The sequence below is a fragment of the Cannabis sativa genome, chromosome 4 (assembly GCF_029168945.1).
Source record: "Cannabis sativa cultivar Pink pepper isolate KNU-18-1 chromosome 4, ASM2916894v1, whole genome shotgun sequence".
Taxonomy (NCBI): Eukaryota; Viridiplantae; Streptophyta; class Magnoliopsida; order Rosales; family Cannabaceae; genus Cannabis; species Cannabis sativa.
In genome coordinates this window covers 40,172,017-40,190,509 of record NC_083604.1, presented here as the reverse complement: position 1 = coordinate 40,190,509, position 18,493 = coordinate 40,172,017, and the positions used below count along the sequence as shown (strand labels likewise).

Below are 18,493 nucleotides of genomic sequence, written 5' to 3'. Positions count from 1 at the left end.
ACATTACCATGAGAAAAATTTGACTAAGAAATTATTTCGTATGCTAAAACAAATAGGGGTCATCAATGCATCCATTCAAAGGGGATGCATGGTAGAATTTTCCTATAGTATATAGGTAGGCATCATCCAATCCAATTTGGATTGGATTGGATTGGATGCTAAAAATTGGATTCTAATTAGATTGGATGTCAATCTCAAAATCCAATTAAAATCAATCCAATCCAATTACATTTATATAATAAAAAATATAATACATATTAATTATATTTTTATTAGATTTTTTGTGCGTTGAATTTATAACACTTGGTTATTTGTGTATTTATTTTTATAATGTTTTGTTCTATTTTATTACTTAAAAATATTGTTGTTTTAATTATTTAAAACTTTTAGTTGCATGACACTTGTAACGATGATATGTTTATGAAGTATTAAATTTAAATAAACAGTGATATTTAATTTTTACGTATTTTTCTTAAATTTAGGTGTGTATTGGATATCCAATTAAAAAACCAATCCAATTCAATTAGTAATGTAGCTAAAAATTTTAAATAATTGGGTTGGATTAGATTAAATTTTGAGGTCCTATTGAATTGGATCGGATGATAATTTTTTAAATCTAATTACTAATTAAATTTTATGAGATGAGGAAAAAAAATTAAATTAGATAGGATGCTCCATATATACACAAAAGATTTTTTTTCCTGAAATTATACAACATATAGGGAAGATTGAATATTGATGATACGCATAAAACATAGAACTTTATTTCATGTAAGGTCCCTCAAGATTCTAAATTCTCATTTGGGTCCTCAAGTGGACGATATGGAATGTGGAATTGTGAATCTAACTAATAGCCGTTACTATTCCCACTCAAAAATTTGTGGAGCTTCGACCCCACACGCCAACCCAAGAGCGTAAATTACACGCTCTTCGCTTCTGTTCCCCAATCCATTCGCGCGATTTTTTTTTATTATTAATGCAACTTTCTATTTAATCCCACAACACCCCATTCCCGCGATTACCAACGCCATTCCTCTTATCCTCCCAGGCGATCTTCTGGAGCGTGCATCTTAAACTCTCTTCTATCTTCCCAAGCGTCTGCCACTCATTTTCTCCGGTAAATTCCTGGGAAGCCCAAATATTTTGGATACCCACCGCTGTGAGATGACGTCAGCCGAGTGCGAAGGTTAAGCGTGAGCATAGCGAAGGAGGATCCAGTGTCCATCTGGTGCGCACATTAGAATTAAGGGTAGTAGTGGAAAGATGACAAACACGAAGATGAGAGAGGGGCTTATTAGTTGTTTATAGTATTATTTGTAAGCTTTGACTCTCTCTCTCTCAAACTTTGATTTGATATGTATGTGTAGACTTTGGAGACCAATAAAATCCACGAATGAAAACTTTATTTTTTAAATAAAAAAAAAATTGGTATAAGAAATAATGGGAATTAACAATAATTGTAATAGTATTGTATGGATTATAATATTATTTTAATGGATCGATTAAAATAGGATTAACAGATTGGGGAGTCTCTTTTAAGCTGTCGTGTTTTCCATTTGATTCTTCTTCAAGATGATGAGACTTAGGGTTTTCGTTCTCTTCTCTACAAAAGCTTGTACTGATTTGGATTCGGACTCTGTAGTTGCAGACCTGAGAATTTGAGCTGGAAGAATTGATAACGAAGAGAAGAAGAAGAAGAAGAAGTAAGATCAGCTTCATCATTTGGCTTAGAAAGCTTATGTTATATTGTTTCAATTCATTTTTAATTGTGTGTGTGTGTGTGTGTGTTTGGTTGGTGAGAAAGCTTGAAGCGAAGAATAGCGAGAACAACTTCATGGTTTTCTCGATTATTGTTTTAGCTCTAAGCAAAATGAGAAAGTTCATGTTAGTTTAAGGAATACACTCAAGTACGTGTATTTAAATATAATTATATATACTCTACTCATACACATATATAGTATATACACGTATGCAGATACATATATGTATGTGTACATGTGTATTTCTGTATTCTTTTATTTGGTTTTCCTTGCTCTGTTTTCTGGGAGTGTTTTTCGGGTGTTGTTTCATGGTTTCTGTAGTCTTTCTTTGCTAATGAAACTTGGTAGGTGTTGGGGAAAAACGGTTAAGGAAAATTTGAACTTTTTCCTTTTCTTTTCTCGTCTCATATTCTTAAATGAATAAAAAGTACACCCTTCTGTTGTCTGGGTTTATATCAGAGCAAAGTTTTCACCTTTTTTTCTTTTGAAAGAAAGCAAAGTGTTCACCTTAAAAGGGAAAATTGTGGCTCTTTCCAATATTTCCTGTTCATTCATTGAAGAATGAACTTTTCTGATTCATCTCGTGCTATATATTGTGTTTTCATCTATGTTGCAGTTCCTGACATTCACTTGTTCTTGTTAATACTTTTGATTGTACAACATTCTTTATATTATTTGACATACCCAAAAAACAAGGGCGTGTTTCTTCTTTGTCATAATAATGACATTCTGTTATTTGAAATTTTGCAAATTAAAGATGTATTGATGTGATCAAGAATACTACAAAACTAGTAACTTATTTGGCTAAGTCCCATAATGTTAGGTATTACACATGTGGTGCTCTTTGGCTTTTGAATTTACCTTCTATACCTTTTAATTTTAGTGGGGTTTTCATTATTTCCTTTTTGAGTTATATTTTACATGAAGTCTCATCAAGCATTATTTATGTTTTTCAGTTGAATAAGCATGAACTCTACTTCCCAATTTGTTTCCTCAAGAAGGATGGGAGCTTATGAGCCAATCCACCAGATGGGCATGTGGGGAGAAAACTTCAAAACTAATGGTACTCTAAATACACCACCATCTATTCTTGTGGATGGAGATGAACTAAACACTCAGGTACAAATGCATGAAATTTATTTATACTTTCTTCTTTCTTGGTATCCATCAAGTGTTGAATTAACCTATGTGATCTTTATTTAATTTCCTCAGTCAGAAGATACTTCAAATGGAATCCTGGGACATTCTGACAAATTTTACTTAGAAGGAACTAAACCTGCTGACAAGGTTAGAATAATTATGCCTCTTTCTCAATGCCTAGTGTTCCTTCACTAGTTGTAACAATAAAGACTTTGTTCCTTTGCAGGTACAGAGAAGACTTGCACAGAATAGGGAAGCTGCTCGTAAAAGTCGTTTACGTAAGAAGGTAAGGAAGGGGTGTGCTTTGGAAGGCATTTGGCCTACTTAAAAACTCTATTTGAAGACTAATCTGATGTCAGTTTTCTTTGTAGGCCTATGTTCAGCAGTTAGAGACAAGTCGTTTGAAGCTTGTTCAATTGGAGCAAGAGCTTGAGCGAGCCAGGAAACAAGTAAGTAGATGACCAGCTGGTCTAGTTTCTAGCTTCTTAAACCTATTATTAGATACATTATCGGTCAAGGTGAAAGAAAGAAAAGAAATTAAAATTTTTAAATAAAAATCTTTCACTGCAGTTCAATATTTACAATCTTTTCATTGTAATAATTATTCAATTAGTGATGATGTTTTTTCGACTACAGGGCCTTTATGTAGGTAGTGGTGGATTAGATGCTAATCGTTTGGGTTACTCTGGAGCTACAGATGCAGGTTTGTTTATGCTCACCACCATTATTTTTCTTTTACCTTCCAAGAAAAATCCAGTGCATATTTTAGCATTACATAATAAACCGGAGTCATGAGGGGGTGTGAATGAGTTGCAATTTTTTTTTTTTAGTTCAACTTGTTATGTTAAACTGTAATGATGTCAGATTAGTTTTGCATTATCAGACTCTCTTCATCAATTTTTATAAAATAATGGACAAAGGGATTCACTTTATTCTATATTTAGTTTACATTTGTTATTGTTTCTTTAGCATTTATCTGAGATTCTGAGTTGATAGGTATTTTTGCTAATAGGGGGTAACATAACATCATAGTTTTGCCTATATAATCTTACATTTATTTATGTCTCTCTTTGGCAAAATTCTTAGATGATTGATCATCTTGCTAGGAGGTTAACATTATCAGGAGTAGAGTTAGAGGTTGGCTTGACATTAATGATTTCATAAAGCCATTTCTAAATTCATTATGAATTGAGTAAGGGCATAAAAGCATCTAGGCCTACTATTAGATGTTCTCAGACCTTGTTTTTTGTTTTTCTTGTATGTTCTAAAATGGGAAACATCATGGTGTGCAGGCATAACAGCCTTTGAGATGGAGTATGCCCATTGGGTGGAAGAACAAAATCGATTAGTTTGTGAGTTGAGGACAGCTTTACATGCACATATAGGAGATGGAGAGCTTCGGATGCTAGTAGAAAGTAGCATGAACCACTATTTCAAGCTTTTTAGCATGAAATCAATGGCTGCAAAAGCTGACGTGTTTTATGTCATGTCTGGAATGTGGAAGACATCAGCAGAAAGGTTCTTCTTGTGGATAGGAGGCTTTCGCCCTTCTGAACTTCTTAAGGTGCTGTCTCATTGATCAATTCGTTCATTGATAAATAATCAACTTCTCTTTATGCTTTCTTAGCTATACTTTTTTGGGTTTTCATTTCATAACCTTTTTTTTTTCTTAATTACAGGTTCTTGAGCCCCATCTTGAACCCTTGACGGATAATCAGCTTCTAGATGTTTATAACCTAAGACAATCATGTCAGCAAGCAGAAGATGCTCTTTCTCAAGGTATGGAAAAGCTCCAGCAAACACTAGCCGAATCTGTAGCTGCTGGTCAGCTAGGTGAAGGAAATTATATTCCACAATTGCCTACCGCTATGGAGAGGTTGGAAGCTCTAGTGTGCTTCTTGAACCAGGTAATATATTCTAATTCTACTTTGTGTGTGTGCCCACTTAGTGGTTTAATTCCAATCCGATCTTTTAAAGTTTTGTTATCCTTAAGGAAATTTAGGCAAGTTTGTAGTGTCTTCTAATAATATGATAAATTTTAACAGCTGATTTTTTTGAAATCTAGAAATTGTGTAGTGTTAAAAGATGGGAGAAAAAATATGTAGTATATCAAAATTAATTTCTAACACATCAATTTGTAACGTGTAAATGCATTTGATCGAGCTATTTAAAAATATATTTAATTATAAATACTTTTCATCAAAATGTTCCCATGTGCTACAAACAGTAGATGCTGCATCATTTCTTCTCAAAAGCATATTTAACATTGAATAGTGAACTTTGATTGATGGTTTCAAATCCTAAAGTCGAAGAATGAAAAATGTTGCTTAAGAGGTCAATTCGCTAAATAGGCTTCTGAGTTTGTATGACCTTTAAACCAAATTTCAATGACACCCCTGGTTCACCTCATGGTTTAAAAACTGTAGACACCATGCAGTTAAATATAATCAGATTCATATCTGTATTTAGTGAGAAATTGTAATCGATTAAGTGTCGCTTCTGCTTTTAGATTGGGGATTACCAAATGTTGTCTGTTGGGGTGATCCATCACTAACACCCATTTAATGTCGAAGTCACTTCATCATCTTTTTCGTCTTTAGGCTATTTGAGTTGTGTTATTTTGTAGTATGGCTATATACCTCATCTTTTGTAATTTTATAAACATGTCACCAATTTTTTTGCTTTCCTAATTGAATGGTGTTTTGTCTAAACAGGCTGACCATCTTCGACAGGAAACCCTGACTCAGATGGCCCGTATCTTGACAACCCGCCAGGCTGCTAGAGGCTTGCTTGCCATGGGGGAGTATTTCCAACGTCTCTGGGCTTTGAGCTCACTTTGGGCTACTCGTCCTCGGGAGCCTGCTTAGTCTTAATTTAGAAGAGGAAGAAGAAGACAAGTAAAGTTTGCAACATGCAGGATAGTCACTGCCAAATCTGCCATATGCGCTTCCACAAGTGGTGCAATTTAGTTGCTAAATCTTGAAAAACATAATATAGTGTCTAAGCTGCTGATGACATTATTCAAGCAGCCTCCAATATCTGAGAAACTGTAAATATGAATAGCCATTTTGGTGTAATTAATAAAAGTAAAGCTTTTTTGTACATTACAACTGATGTATTTTGAGTATTTGTATATCATGTCTACAAAGGCAAGACGGACTATAAGCATCTCCTGTAGTTATTTTATTTGAATGGTCTTTGTATTTTTTATAATAGAATGCATTGGACACACCTTATTATTGTGGATAATGTATACAGTTGCTTCGTTGTGCTTCGAAATCACATATTATTACTTTGCTTATAAGTGTTTCTGTGTATTGACACTGACTCGTAGGCAATCTCAGGTTTGGTGTATGTCCAACTATGTAGGTGTCTCAATTACTAGACACAAGTAAATAATAATAATAATAATAATAATAATAATAAATTATTACAGCTAAAACAATAGTTCATGAATTTCTTTACATGTAGCCCTATCCATTGAATAAACTCATCAATAGAAGCCCTAACTATTCATCCGTAAATATTATTTTTTTAAAAAATTTTATTTATTATATGTGTGTGACATTATTATATTTATTCATTTTTAAATAAATATAAATAAATATAAAAAAATAGAAAGACATAAATATTTAAATGAAATAAAGAAATAGAAAAAATTATATTTCGGTGAAGTATTATTGAGATTTTTGTCCTCCTAAAACTTTAATATGTTTTAAATTGTGTTTTCTAAATTTTTCAAGGTCGATAAAAATTCTTCAATTTTACTAATTTGAAGATTGCCTAAATACCAAATTATATTTCCTAAATTTTAATAAGTACTAAATTGTGTTTCCAAACATTGATATAGCAAATTGTACCCTTAAATTTTAATATATACTAAATCATATTATTTGAACTTTCATCTATATTAAAAACAATCTAAAAATATTTAAAAATATAATTTGATTCGTAACCAAAATACTAATTAGCCAAGAGAAAATGTTTGCAATTTTGCTGCGGTATTGTTTTTTTTTTTTTTTTGAATAAAAATCATAAGATCTATTAATTAATAAATTCGTTCAAAACAATAGAACGCACTTCAGAGGAACAGTCCTCCAACTGAAGCACACGACCTGTAAAGAAACAAGAGTCTCTTGCCAAGCAATGAGTCAACTTATTTCCAGATCGTTTTACAAAACACAAATTGTGAAGGCATAAAATACCACTCTGAATCGCTTGGGCACTCACCAAGCTATCTGTTTCCAACATGACTCTATCCCACGAATGAGTTGTAATCCAACTCAATGCTTTTTTTATGCCTATTATCACAGCAATTTCGGGTTGAACACATCCAATCTTTCCCTTCTTAAATTCTTCTACCATAACACTATGATGATTCTGAGCTACACAACCCATGCCAAAAGACAAGACTCGAACCAGAAAAAACTAAAAGGAAAAAGCTAAAAAAACCATGTCAAAAAGACAAGACTAAAGAACCATGTCAAAAGACAAGACTATAGAACCATGTCAAAAGACAACACTAATAGAAAACTAAATTAGTTTCAACACATAAACACGATCACATCATTAAAATTAATTAAGGAATGAACTAGTTATAATTCTAACCCCATAAAAACATTAATTGGAATTAAACTAATAATAGTAAATTAATAAATGAAAATAAAAAATCTGAAACTGAGCACATCGTTGAGTCGAAATGAACCACTCTCAGACAACTACTTTTGAACCCCTCACAGAAGAAGACGTTGATGTGAGAATGAGAAAAACTTTGGCATCAATCAAGAAGGTCAATACAATAGTCTTCTCCTTTGGTAATATTTTGTCCTCAAGTTTATTTTCTATACCATTGCCTCAGCTTACCAAAAAACTCTCAAATTTAAATTGTGTGCATGAATTCTTGAATGGGGGAGATGGTAGATAGCCGATAAAACAAAAGAGAGGAAGGAGGCGATTCAAATCGTAATGTAATTAACAATGACTCCAGAATGCCAATCCTCTAACAATAATCTCCTCAACGGCATCAAATAAATAGGTGGAGAGACCCCTTTGCCGAGAGAGAAACTCTGAAGAGGTCGCTAATATTCTTTTGCTTATGCTATTAGTTTCTCCGAATGATTAATAACACAGGGTTAACATAGTAATTTCATTGCTGCGGTATTGTTTTTGACTTGAGATTGAGAAAGTAAGAAGTTCCAACCGTCAAGCGACAGAAGTACAACCGTCCACGAATATTATGTGAGTAAATGGTATTAAAATTAAATAAAATATAAATTGGAGATTCAATCAGATTCTCATAAAATTTATCAATTATTTCCTACACTACACGTCTTCCTTCGAAAACCCACCAAACCAAGCTTTGAATTTCTATTACTATTACACTACAGATTCCCCTTTGGATTGGAATTCATCCAAGGGAAACAAAGAGAAACATGATGAGTAGTAGTAGTAATCTCAGAACAATTTGCCGACCTCATGGCTTCTTCTTCTCCGTCTCCACCTTCATAGGTTGCAGACACCAATTTCGATCTAGGGTTTCCTTTCAAAACCCTAATAACAACCCTCCCTATTCTCTACTACCCCCTTCCTCTGCTTCTTCTATTGCCTCTAAACCCTGGTTTCGTCCCAATCAGAGGAGGACTTTGGTTAAAGTTGCCAATTGGAGCGACCACAAATCTCCTTATGAAACTCTTGGTAACTTAACTTCCCTCTCAAAATTTATGCTTATGTGTTTGAGACTGAATAAATAACTATAGGAGCTTTCGAATTTATGGCAGAATTAGAGAGGGATGCTGATGAGGAGCAAATAAAGGTTTCTTATAGACGCTTGGCCAAATTTTACCATCCTGACGGTTTGTCCTTTACCTTCACTAAGCTTTTCTAAAGTTTTGTTAATCACAATTATGGTATATACTTTTATTACACTTGAGTAGTAAAGTAGCATAGTGGTGTGTCTGAATTCGTTGAGTCTTTCTTGCCTCTAGTCTACAATGGCAGAGGAACACTTGAGGAGGGGGAAACTGCTGAGTCTAGATTTATAAAGATTCAAGCTGCTTATGAGCTATTGGTAGATGAAGAGAAAAGAATGCAATATGATAAAGATAACCGAGTTAACCCAATGAAGGTAATCACATGACCAACCACTTAGTTATACTATTTACTATGCTATTCAACTGAAATTCACTTATTCGCTTTCACTGTTTATTTAATCAGGCATCTCAAGCTTGGATGGAATGGCTTATAAAGAAGAGGAAAGCTTTTGATCAGCGTGGAGACATGGCAATAGCAGCTTGGGCTGAACAGCAACAGCGGGAGTTGAATCTTCGAGCTCGTCGTCTCTCTCGCTCTAAGGTTTTGTTATTGAACATTTTCTAAAGAACATTTCTTGCTGCATATGTCAGTTTCCAGCTGTGTTTGTCAAATGTATCTATGATCTATCAACATGTTTCTACTAGACAAAGCCAATTCATCATCATTTCGTATTTGGGTCATTTTTGGTTCAGGTTGACCCAGAAGAAGAGAAGAGAATTTTGGCTAGAGAGAAGAAGGCATCAGCAGAATATTACCACAGTACACTTAAGAGGCACACACTTGTTTTAAAGAAAAGAGACTTGATGCGAAGGAAAGCTGAGGAAGAGAAAAGAAAGGTTATTAGCCAGCTTTTAGCTTTGGAGGGCCTTGAGCTTGACACAGATGATGAATAGTATTATACAACCATACACAATGTGGAATTGTCATATAAATGTAGTTTTCACTGCACACTTCACCAACAAAAGGAATGGGGGAGATTGTAATTATTTTTATAATGAATTCAAGGAAAAAAGCATTCTATTTATCTTTCTAGTTGTGCCAATGACACTGAGCTCACTTGTCATTGCAAAGCACACAACATTTCGAATACCATAATGTGAAACACAGCAACTTTTTGCATTTGTTAGGCCCACGATTTCTGGTAAGATAAAACAATATCTCCATATTCAAGTTATTTGAGCTTTGAGAAATTACCTCATTAAAAACTCTTCTACAACATCCAGTGACAAAACCATAGGGGAGGGAAAATAATGGTTGGCGTGATTATCTTCTCCTCATATATGAACTATTACTGTAACTGGTGTTTTCCTACGAGAAGCTGGAGCTGCCAAAGATCAAAAAGAAAAAGGCCTTGTGTGGTATCTAAAATGATTTTAGGAAAGTGGAATTTACTGATATCTTATTAAGACTTGACCATGGTGAGTCAGGCAAAGTGAATTTTGACTTTCTTGAGTAATGGAAAATTTATCAGAGCACCTTTGGTTCACTCTAATCAACTGGAATGGGATAAAAGTTACCATTACAATTTTTAGTTTGTGTTTTTACCCTTTCTAATGACCATCTTTATCTATTCTGATCATCAATGAGGATTACAATAATTGAACTACATAAACTTATATAAGAAATATTATTCTATTATATATAAAATAGAAAAAAAAAAAAAAACAAATTTATGGTACACACTTATAGAGCATTTATAGTACTACTTATATAAATATACCAATTCAAAGACTAGGAGTCACATTTTTGTGTCAAAGAACTAAGTTAAGTGGACAACACATCAAGATGGAGGTAACGATTAAATAACATTTAAAATTACTAATTACTAAGTTGTTGACGGTGAGAACCCGTCAACTAATTTAAGGTCGGAAAATTGAAACTTAACACAAAACTAGAATGAAAATATGAAAATTCAAAAATTTAAACATATATTTAGAGCAACAATGGTGGTAGAGGAATGCTTGCATTTTTTGGAGTCAAGTGTTATAATGATTTTCCAATCCCCCTATCACATTTGAGAAATGAGTATATATAGGCTCTAATGCCTTAGGATACAATTATGGTCCTAAGGGACAAGATGACATCCATAAGATGGAGGTTGCAGGTGGAGGCCTCATGCCTTGTGTTGGGTTTTATGCCCTAAATAAACCTCATTTCAATATAATCAAATTTACTTATTAATATAGATCAGAAATAACATTTAATGTTGCATGGTTCACATGATTTATTTCATGATTATATGTACATAATGTATAAATTCATCTGAAACCCTTTTCACATACTTGATCCTGTTTATTGTGCCGTCAACACATTGGAAAGTAAACATGACTATGTGAATAAAGTTTCCTAGATTTATCAGACATAGGGTTTTACAGATATGATAATCTACAACAGAGTTTACTTGCATTTGGAGAAGTGCTATGTTCTTTCCAGAGCATTGGTTAAAGTAAAGCTCAGGTTGGATGCATGGAGTATGCATCGGAAGGGACCGATATTGAACTTTGACTTAGATTTATTAAACTTACCGTAATATCTATTCAAGTCAATATCGCCTAGTTGATCCTAGATCAAATGATCTTAATCCTGTTATGATTAGGCTCAATCTTGAAAGGCTATTCGTATTCTTTGATTTGTTAGTTAAGCCTACTTTTAGGTCAGGGTGATACGTACATTTTGGGAACACGGTAGTGCAATTGAGTGGGAGCGCTATCATAAACATGGAATCTATAGCTTCTATCTGGCGAATAGTAAGCAAAGGATGATCTCCTTCGAGCTTGACCAAACGAACATAAATGGTGGAGTACTCATTTCACATAAGCTGAAATATCATTTATACGGGGTCAAGTATTTTAAGGAATAAATACATTGTAGGGTGTTACGGTAATTTAATCCCTTTACAGTGTAGATCATTCATATAGAGGATCAGTGATCACATTAGGATTATAACAATGGATAACTAATGATGTGTCTATATGGTGGAACATATAGAGCATTCTATATACTGAGATTGCAATTCTAAGTTCTATGCGTGGATTCAACGAAGAATTAATAAGTTAGTGAATTTTAGTGCTAAATTCTTGATCTACTTATTGGAAGCTCGGTTATATAGACCCATGGTCCCTGCACTAGTTGAGATAATATTGCTTGTAAGACTCATGTGATTGGTTTTGATTAATCAATTATAATTCTCAAATTAGACTATGTCTATTTGTGAATTTTTCACTAAGTAAGGGCGAAATTGTAAAGAAAGGTTTTATAGGGGCATATTTGTTAATTATGATACTTTGTATGGTTCAATTAATAAATATGATAAATGACAATATTATTTAATAATTATTTATAGTTACTAAATAGTTAGAATTGGCATTTAAATGGTTGAATTAGAAAATTGGCGTTTTTGAGAAAATCAGATACAGAAAAGATAAAACTGCAAAATTGCAAAAAGTGAGGCCCAAATCCACCTTGCATGGCCGACCACTTTTGTAGGGTTTTCCCTCTGATATTTTCATTATTTTAATGCCAAATAATTCAAACCTAACCCTAGTGGAATGCTATAAATAGATAGTGAAGGCTTCATGAAAAACACACTTTTCTTCTGACACTTCTGATTCAGAAAAAACTGAGCCTCTCTCTCCCTATCTTTGGCCGAACCCACTCCCTCTCTCTTCCTCTTGAATTTTGAAATCCTTAGTGTATGAGTAGTGCCCACACACAGCAAGTGATACCTCAATCATAGTGAGGAAGATCGTGAAGAAAGACATTCAGCAAAAGGAGTTTCAGCATTAAAGATTCAGAGAAAGAGATCCAGGTTCAGATATTGATAATGCTCTGCTACAGAAAGGAATCAAGGGCTAGATATCTGAACGGAAGGAGTCATTTAATTCTGCTGCACCCAATGTAAGGTTTCTTTAACTTTATATGTGTTTATTTCATCGTTTTAGAAAGTTCATATTTAAGGTGTTAATAAACATACTTGTGAGTAGATCTAAGATCTTGGTAAAATAATTTCCAACAACTGGTATCAGAGCCATGGTAATTGATTTACTTGCAAGAAATTTGGACTTTAAAACGATTGTTTGTTTGTTTTTGGATGGTATCATGTTGCATTGAGTGTTATTTGATGATTGATTGGTGTTTGTGAATTTCCGTTAAAAATAATTGAATATCTGTTTCTGGAATTATTTTTATTAGATAGCATGGAAAAAATTAAGCAAGTTACTTTTTTACAGAACTCAATTTTGATTTAATTTGAATTAGTTATGATTTTTTGAAGATTCGGAAAAATCGGAGCTGTGCTGAAATTTTCCTGCGATCGCGAAAACTGTCCGTACAGCTCACAATTTTTTCGTTTTCCTTCATTTTTCATGCTTTTTCATGGAATTAACTTCTGATTTTTTGTGTAGTTCTGTATTTATACTATTACTATTCCTAATTCAATTCTAATTATCATTTTGAATTAATTTAATATTTTTTAAATTTAATTCAAGATATTAGTGTAATTTGAATTTAAAAATAGTTAGTATATCTTATTTGCTTAATAATCTATCTTATTTTTAAATTTGATTATATCTTATCTTATTTTTAAATTTAAGGTCAGATTTTAAATATTTTAAATTTAAATCCTTTTTTAAATAATTTGACCTTATTTAAATTTAAAATAAGATAACTATAATCATGTAATTTTAAATAGATATAAAATATTTTGCTAACTTTTAAATTTTGTTATTTTATTTATTTAAATTACATTTAAAATCTGAAAATATATTCATTTATCTTTTTTAATTTTTTATTTAATTTTTATTTATAAAATAACATTTAAATTTTAAAAGTAGTTAGCAAATTTTGAAATGATATTTAGGTTGGTTGAAACCTAATTTTTCAAAATTATAGGTTTAATTTTAAATTTAAATTATTTTTTAAATTTTCGAATTTTTCAAATTTTTTTTAAATTTTCGAAAATTATTTTTTATTTAATTAATTATTTTCGAAATTAATAATTTAATTTAAAATTAAATAAATCCTACATCCAACTATCCAACTAACCTTGTTGCAGGAGTATGTGTTTTAGCTTGTGTGTAAGTTTTCAAAACCTATTATTACTTGATTGCAAATAGCCATGGTTACTTTTTGCCAGATCTAATGATCTGATGGCTCCCTTGGTCAAGTTAATAATTTGTAACAAGTATATTTACAATCTTCTTTCATCTGTGTATGACCTAGCAACATGATAAAACCCATCCAAAGTGTGCCTGTGTGAGCCTATGTGTTTAATTTTATTATAGATGCATATAGGTTGCTATTGCTAAAATAAATTATCATAGTTCTTGATAGAATTTATTTAGGCCCATTTAGTTTTTGGGCCTATTCAATTAATAACAGTTGTTCTTATTAAGGTTAAATTCCTCTCTTTTGGGCCTTGTGTGAGAGTTGGGAGCCATAGTAGTGGGTACGACATACTGAACCCAGCACCCCCTCACATGAACCACCCCAATTGTGAAGGCCCATTTGCCTGATTTGAATAACTGTACTAGGTTAATTAAACTAGTTTAACCTAATAAAATTGATTAGCAACATAATTAATTTCATTTATTTTGAAATTAATTTAAGAAAATTATAGTTTAAGGAATTTTTTATTCTAAGCTAAACTATATGTATTTTCTTGTATTTAATTAAATATAGAATTATAACCATCTAGATTCTTTCTGGAACTTAATTTAAATTTTTCATTAAATATTCCCATTTAAGTTGATATTTAGTTATCTACAACTAACCAACTTAAATCTGAATATCTTTTGAATTCAAAATTTCAAAATTAAGTTGAGGAATTTTAGGCATTGGTTATTAAGATTCTTTAGATATTTTTTAAGTTAATATCTTTTCAAATATTAACTTAAAATGGAATATTTTAGATATTTTTTAGGTTAATATCTTTTCGAATATTAACTTAAAATGGAATATTTTTGAATTAAGTGGTTACAACTTAATTTTTTGATATTTAATTAAATTTAAATTTGAAAATATTTAAGTTCTAGATTTTTTCTAATGCACCTTAAATTAGATTTTTTTTCAAATATTGTGGAAAAGATACTTAGTCAAATAAGATATTTTCTAGATAGTTATTTCTAGACTACTTATTATTTCTAATATTAAATAGGAAAATATTATACATTGTGAAATTAAATATTTTAAATAATTAATTTTGGTACAATTTATTTTTTCCTAGTATTAAACTAGAGATTAATAATTAAGCCTTCTCTACCCTTAATTATTTATTTCTTGAATTTAATACATTTAATTAATTTGAAAATTAAATATCTAAGTTGATTTTCATCATGATACTTAAATATTTCTTTTTCATGACACTTAATTAAATAGAAAATTATTTTAGTTGAATTTTTTTTTTTCAACTTTATTTAAATAATTTTCAAAATATATTTTTTTTTCTTTATTTTATTAATCAAATTTCGAAATTGCATTTCTTAAATGCTGGAATTTCAAATTTTATTTGAAAAATAGATTAAAGTTGTAAATTATTTATTTTAATTTTGGACCAAGTTAAATCAATGATTTTTTCATTTATTGATTAATTTAAAATAAATTGAATTATATTATATTATTAGAAATTGAATTAATTAGTCAAAGGAAAATCTAGATAGATGATATTTTTGCTTAAAGTATTTTTCTAGTGTATTTAATTAAATAGAAAATTAATATTGAAGTTGATTTTGATCATCATACTTAAATATTTGAAATTTTTCTTATATATTTAATTAAATAGGAAAATTATATTTTTTGTTGTAAATTAATTTTATTAATTAATTTTGGGCCAACATTAAATTAGAATAATTTTTCCAGGATTAATTTTTTATTTTAACATGCATTTTCGAAAATTGTGTCCTTGAATACTTTAATTTTTCGAAATGCAATATATATTTATAGAAAATTAAATTTGAGTTGTAAATTAATTTAAATTAATTTTGTAACAACTTAAATTGAATATTTTTCTAAATATTTATTGGAAATTATTACTAAGATGGAAATAATTCATATTATTTTCATATCCATCTAAGTAAAATTTATAAATATTAAATTAAAATTTATATTTAGAATTTTTCATTCTAAATTGGAAATTTTAATTAATAAATATATATATTTAAAATAAATAGATTAAATAAAGAGAATCAAAGAAAATACAACTCTCTTTAAATAATGAGCTTTATTATTAAGACATTCGATCTCCATTGTGGGTTTTACACCGCGTTTGTTTTAGTGAGTGATCCTCCCTAATGGAGGAACGTTCATTAGCAATTTCGCACCGTTTAATCTCGAATGATAAGTAGTTTGTAAGTGTTTTGTATGGTATAGATCACCCTAATGGTGGCGACCATACTTGACTTGCAAATTATGAAACAATGGTGGAAGCTCATAAGATAGAATTGCCTTGACTCTCGCCTAAACGGGACAACGCTGAATTCCAATCTTGATCGAATAAAAGGTTGCTAGAATGGTTATCATTTTAGATGAGCTGACAACTCTATTCAATGGATGATGCTTTGACTCTCGCCTAAACGGGACACTGTATTAGTTTGTTGAAAAACCTTGGAAATTATTTAGGATTGTAAGTTTTAATATTTTCACTTGTCATTCCTACTTGCTATATGTTTATAATTTCTGAATTGTGTATGAATTTATATTGAACCATGTTATTTTATGTTATTAAGTTGTAGTTTAATTTCGAATCTTCATTGTTGGTCTAACATGTTTGTTTTTCTAATGAGATAAATCCCTAATGGATTTTCACCATTAGACATACATAATAGTGTAAGATCTCGAAAGATAAATATTGTATATGCAACATCTAGTTGTTCATCAATTGATGACACCTTAGACTAGTATTTTTACAATATGAAACAAGAAGATTACATAAATAAGATTACTTTGTCTTTCGCTAATCGAAGCATCGTTGGATTCTTATTTATAAACGAAATTATCCTAATTCCTCTTACCTTATTCATTTCGAATTAGCTCAATAATATATCATTGGATGAATGGTCTATAAATCATTTCATGTCATTATATTTTCTCTTAAGAAATTAAATGACGCATATGATTATAATCCCGAAATTCTATTCCCAATTGATATAAATCCTCAATCTTAGAAATCTCCTACTTGTATGGGCAAATCTGACTTAGAGTTTGTATTAGTAGTGCTGGTCCAAGATAGAATTACTCATTATATTTGGTATAAATTTAAGTCTTTGACTTTAATTTTAGATTCCAAATAGAAATTTTCTTATATTTCTAATTTCAGAATACAATACAGTTACACTTTCTCAAGTGTTTAATATCCATCTTCTTTTAATGGATTAAAACTGTATGGAATATGAGTTAGGCATTCTGTGACCAGGATCCACTTGTAGTATTCTAAGAACTCTTTGATGTAACTAAACCTATGTCATCAAAAGACACTACCACATTTTAATCTATGGCATTTGTATCTTGTTCATAGTGGATTTGACAAGATCAATCTCTGCAAAGAGTTAATATGCCTATATCCACTGAAAGTAGTTCATCTCATTCGCAGATGGATGTACATTCAGGGGTGGATATGAGTTTTTCGTTGTATTCTTCAAACGATAACTCTAGATTATACCTTTTTGCAAGAAATTTGAAATGTTTGAAAATTTCATTAATTTCTAGCAATGGTTAAAACCATTAAGGTAAGTGGTTAAAGATCTTGCGAACTGATAGGGGTGGAGAAATAGTTAGTAGATATGCAGTTCAAAGATCATTAAATTGATTTTTGAATTATATCCAAACTTACTTCCCTAGAAATTTCGAGTTGCATATTGATGATTAGTTACTAGTCGTTGCCTAAATCCTTCTATGGTAATACAATTTCAGAATGATGTAATGGTTGTATACTTAATGTAAATCATTACTAGATTCATGGATGACCTAATCAAAATCTTAAGAAAAGCTAGAACTGTTAACCATGGTTTGTTAGCTATTCTAAGTGATTAGGGGTGGACCATCCCATAGTCAATAGATAAGAAAGTGTTTGTTCAAACAAATACTACTTTTCTAAGATAATGACTAAGTCTGAAAACAAGTAGCAAATAAAGGAGATATTTAATTCTTGATTCCAAAAGTGTTCTATCATCTTATTTGATATATGATGATCCCACTGCCTCTGTTGTCTTGTCACAACCGAAGAGATCAATAACATTTAGTTTTCTTAGACATAATTCACGGTACCTCGTCGTAGTGGGAGAGTTTCTAGGAACTCACCTTCTTATGACTTGGGAGACACTAGTGACTAAAATCCATTGTGAGTTTAAACAAGTAATGGATTGTCAAGATAAGAAACTAAGAAGAAAAGCCAATAGAACTATGGTTTAATCCATTCACATGGAATAACCTAAAGTTTTCTATTACAAGGACATAAAAGGAAATTTTAGTTAATAAGTCTATTCTATGGACTTAACAAATTTCCTGTTCCTAGTATTATAGGTTTGAGTTTATCTAAACCTATGGCTTGTGGTATACCTGGTAATTACTTACTCTAATGCAAGCAACTTACTTTAGTAAGATGCTGAAGCATTTTCTTTCTAATGGCAATCTATAGAAGCTTCACAACTTCTTAGACATAGATTTTATTTATCTAAGGAAAAGTCTCTACTATTCCAGAAAAGATAAAGCCATGAAAGAATTTCTTAAATCAACAGTGAGAGGTCTTAGATATGCTTTTGTATGCCTTAGACCAGACACCTACTGTTGAG

General features: G+C 31.0%; 2 protein-coding genes across 3 annotated transcripts; both read left to right on the top strand.

Annotated features, from left to right (window-relative positions):
• The first annotated feature begins 1,005 nt into the window (after positions 1-1,005).
• On the top strand, positions 1,006-6,179 carry LOC115714126 (transcription factor TGA1). Of its 2 annotated transcripts, none has more exons than XM_030642684.2 (10): positions 1,006-1,316; positions 1,643-1,703; positions 2,717-2,879; positions 2,973-3,047; positions 3,127-3,186; positions 3,272-3,349; positions 3,537-3,603; positions 4,193-4,464; positions 4,580-4,807; positions 5,615-6,179. In XM_030642684.2, the coding sequence occupies exons 3-10, from the start codon at positions 2,727-2,729 to the stop codon at positions 5,765-5,767; spliced, it is 1,086 nt and encodes a 361-aa protein (XP_030498544.1). In that variant the 5' UTR covers positions 1,006-1,316; positions 1,643-1,703; positions 2,717-2,726; the 3' UTR covers positions 5,768-6,179. The 2 variants fall into 2 exon arrangements, with proteins under 2 accessions (XP_030498544.1, XP_030498543.1); XM_030642683.2 differs by having other exon boundaries at positions 1,512-1,703.
• Positions 6,180-7,254: 1,075 nt separating this feature from the next.
• Positions 7,255-9,830, top strand: LOC115714951 (uncharacterized J domain-containing protein C4H3.01). The gene is made up of 5 exons (XM_030643714.2): positions 7,255-8,594; positions 8,678-8,752; positions 8,885-9,024; positions 9,114-9,251; positions 9,404-9,830. The coding sequence occupies exons 1-5, from the start codon at positions 8,333-8,335 to the stop codon at positions 9,602-9,604; spliced, it is 816 nt and encodes a 271-aa protein (XP_030499574.2). The 5' UTR covers positions 7,255-8,332; the 3' UTR covers positions 9,605-9,830.
• The last annotated feature ends 8,663 nt before the right edge of the window (positions 9,831-18,493 follow it).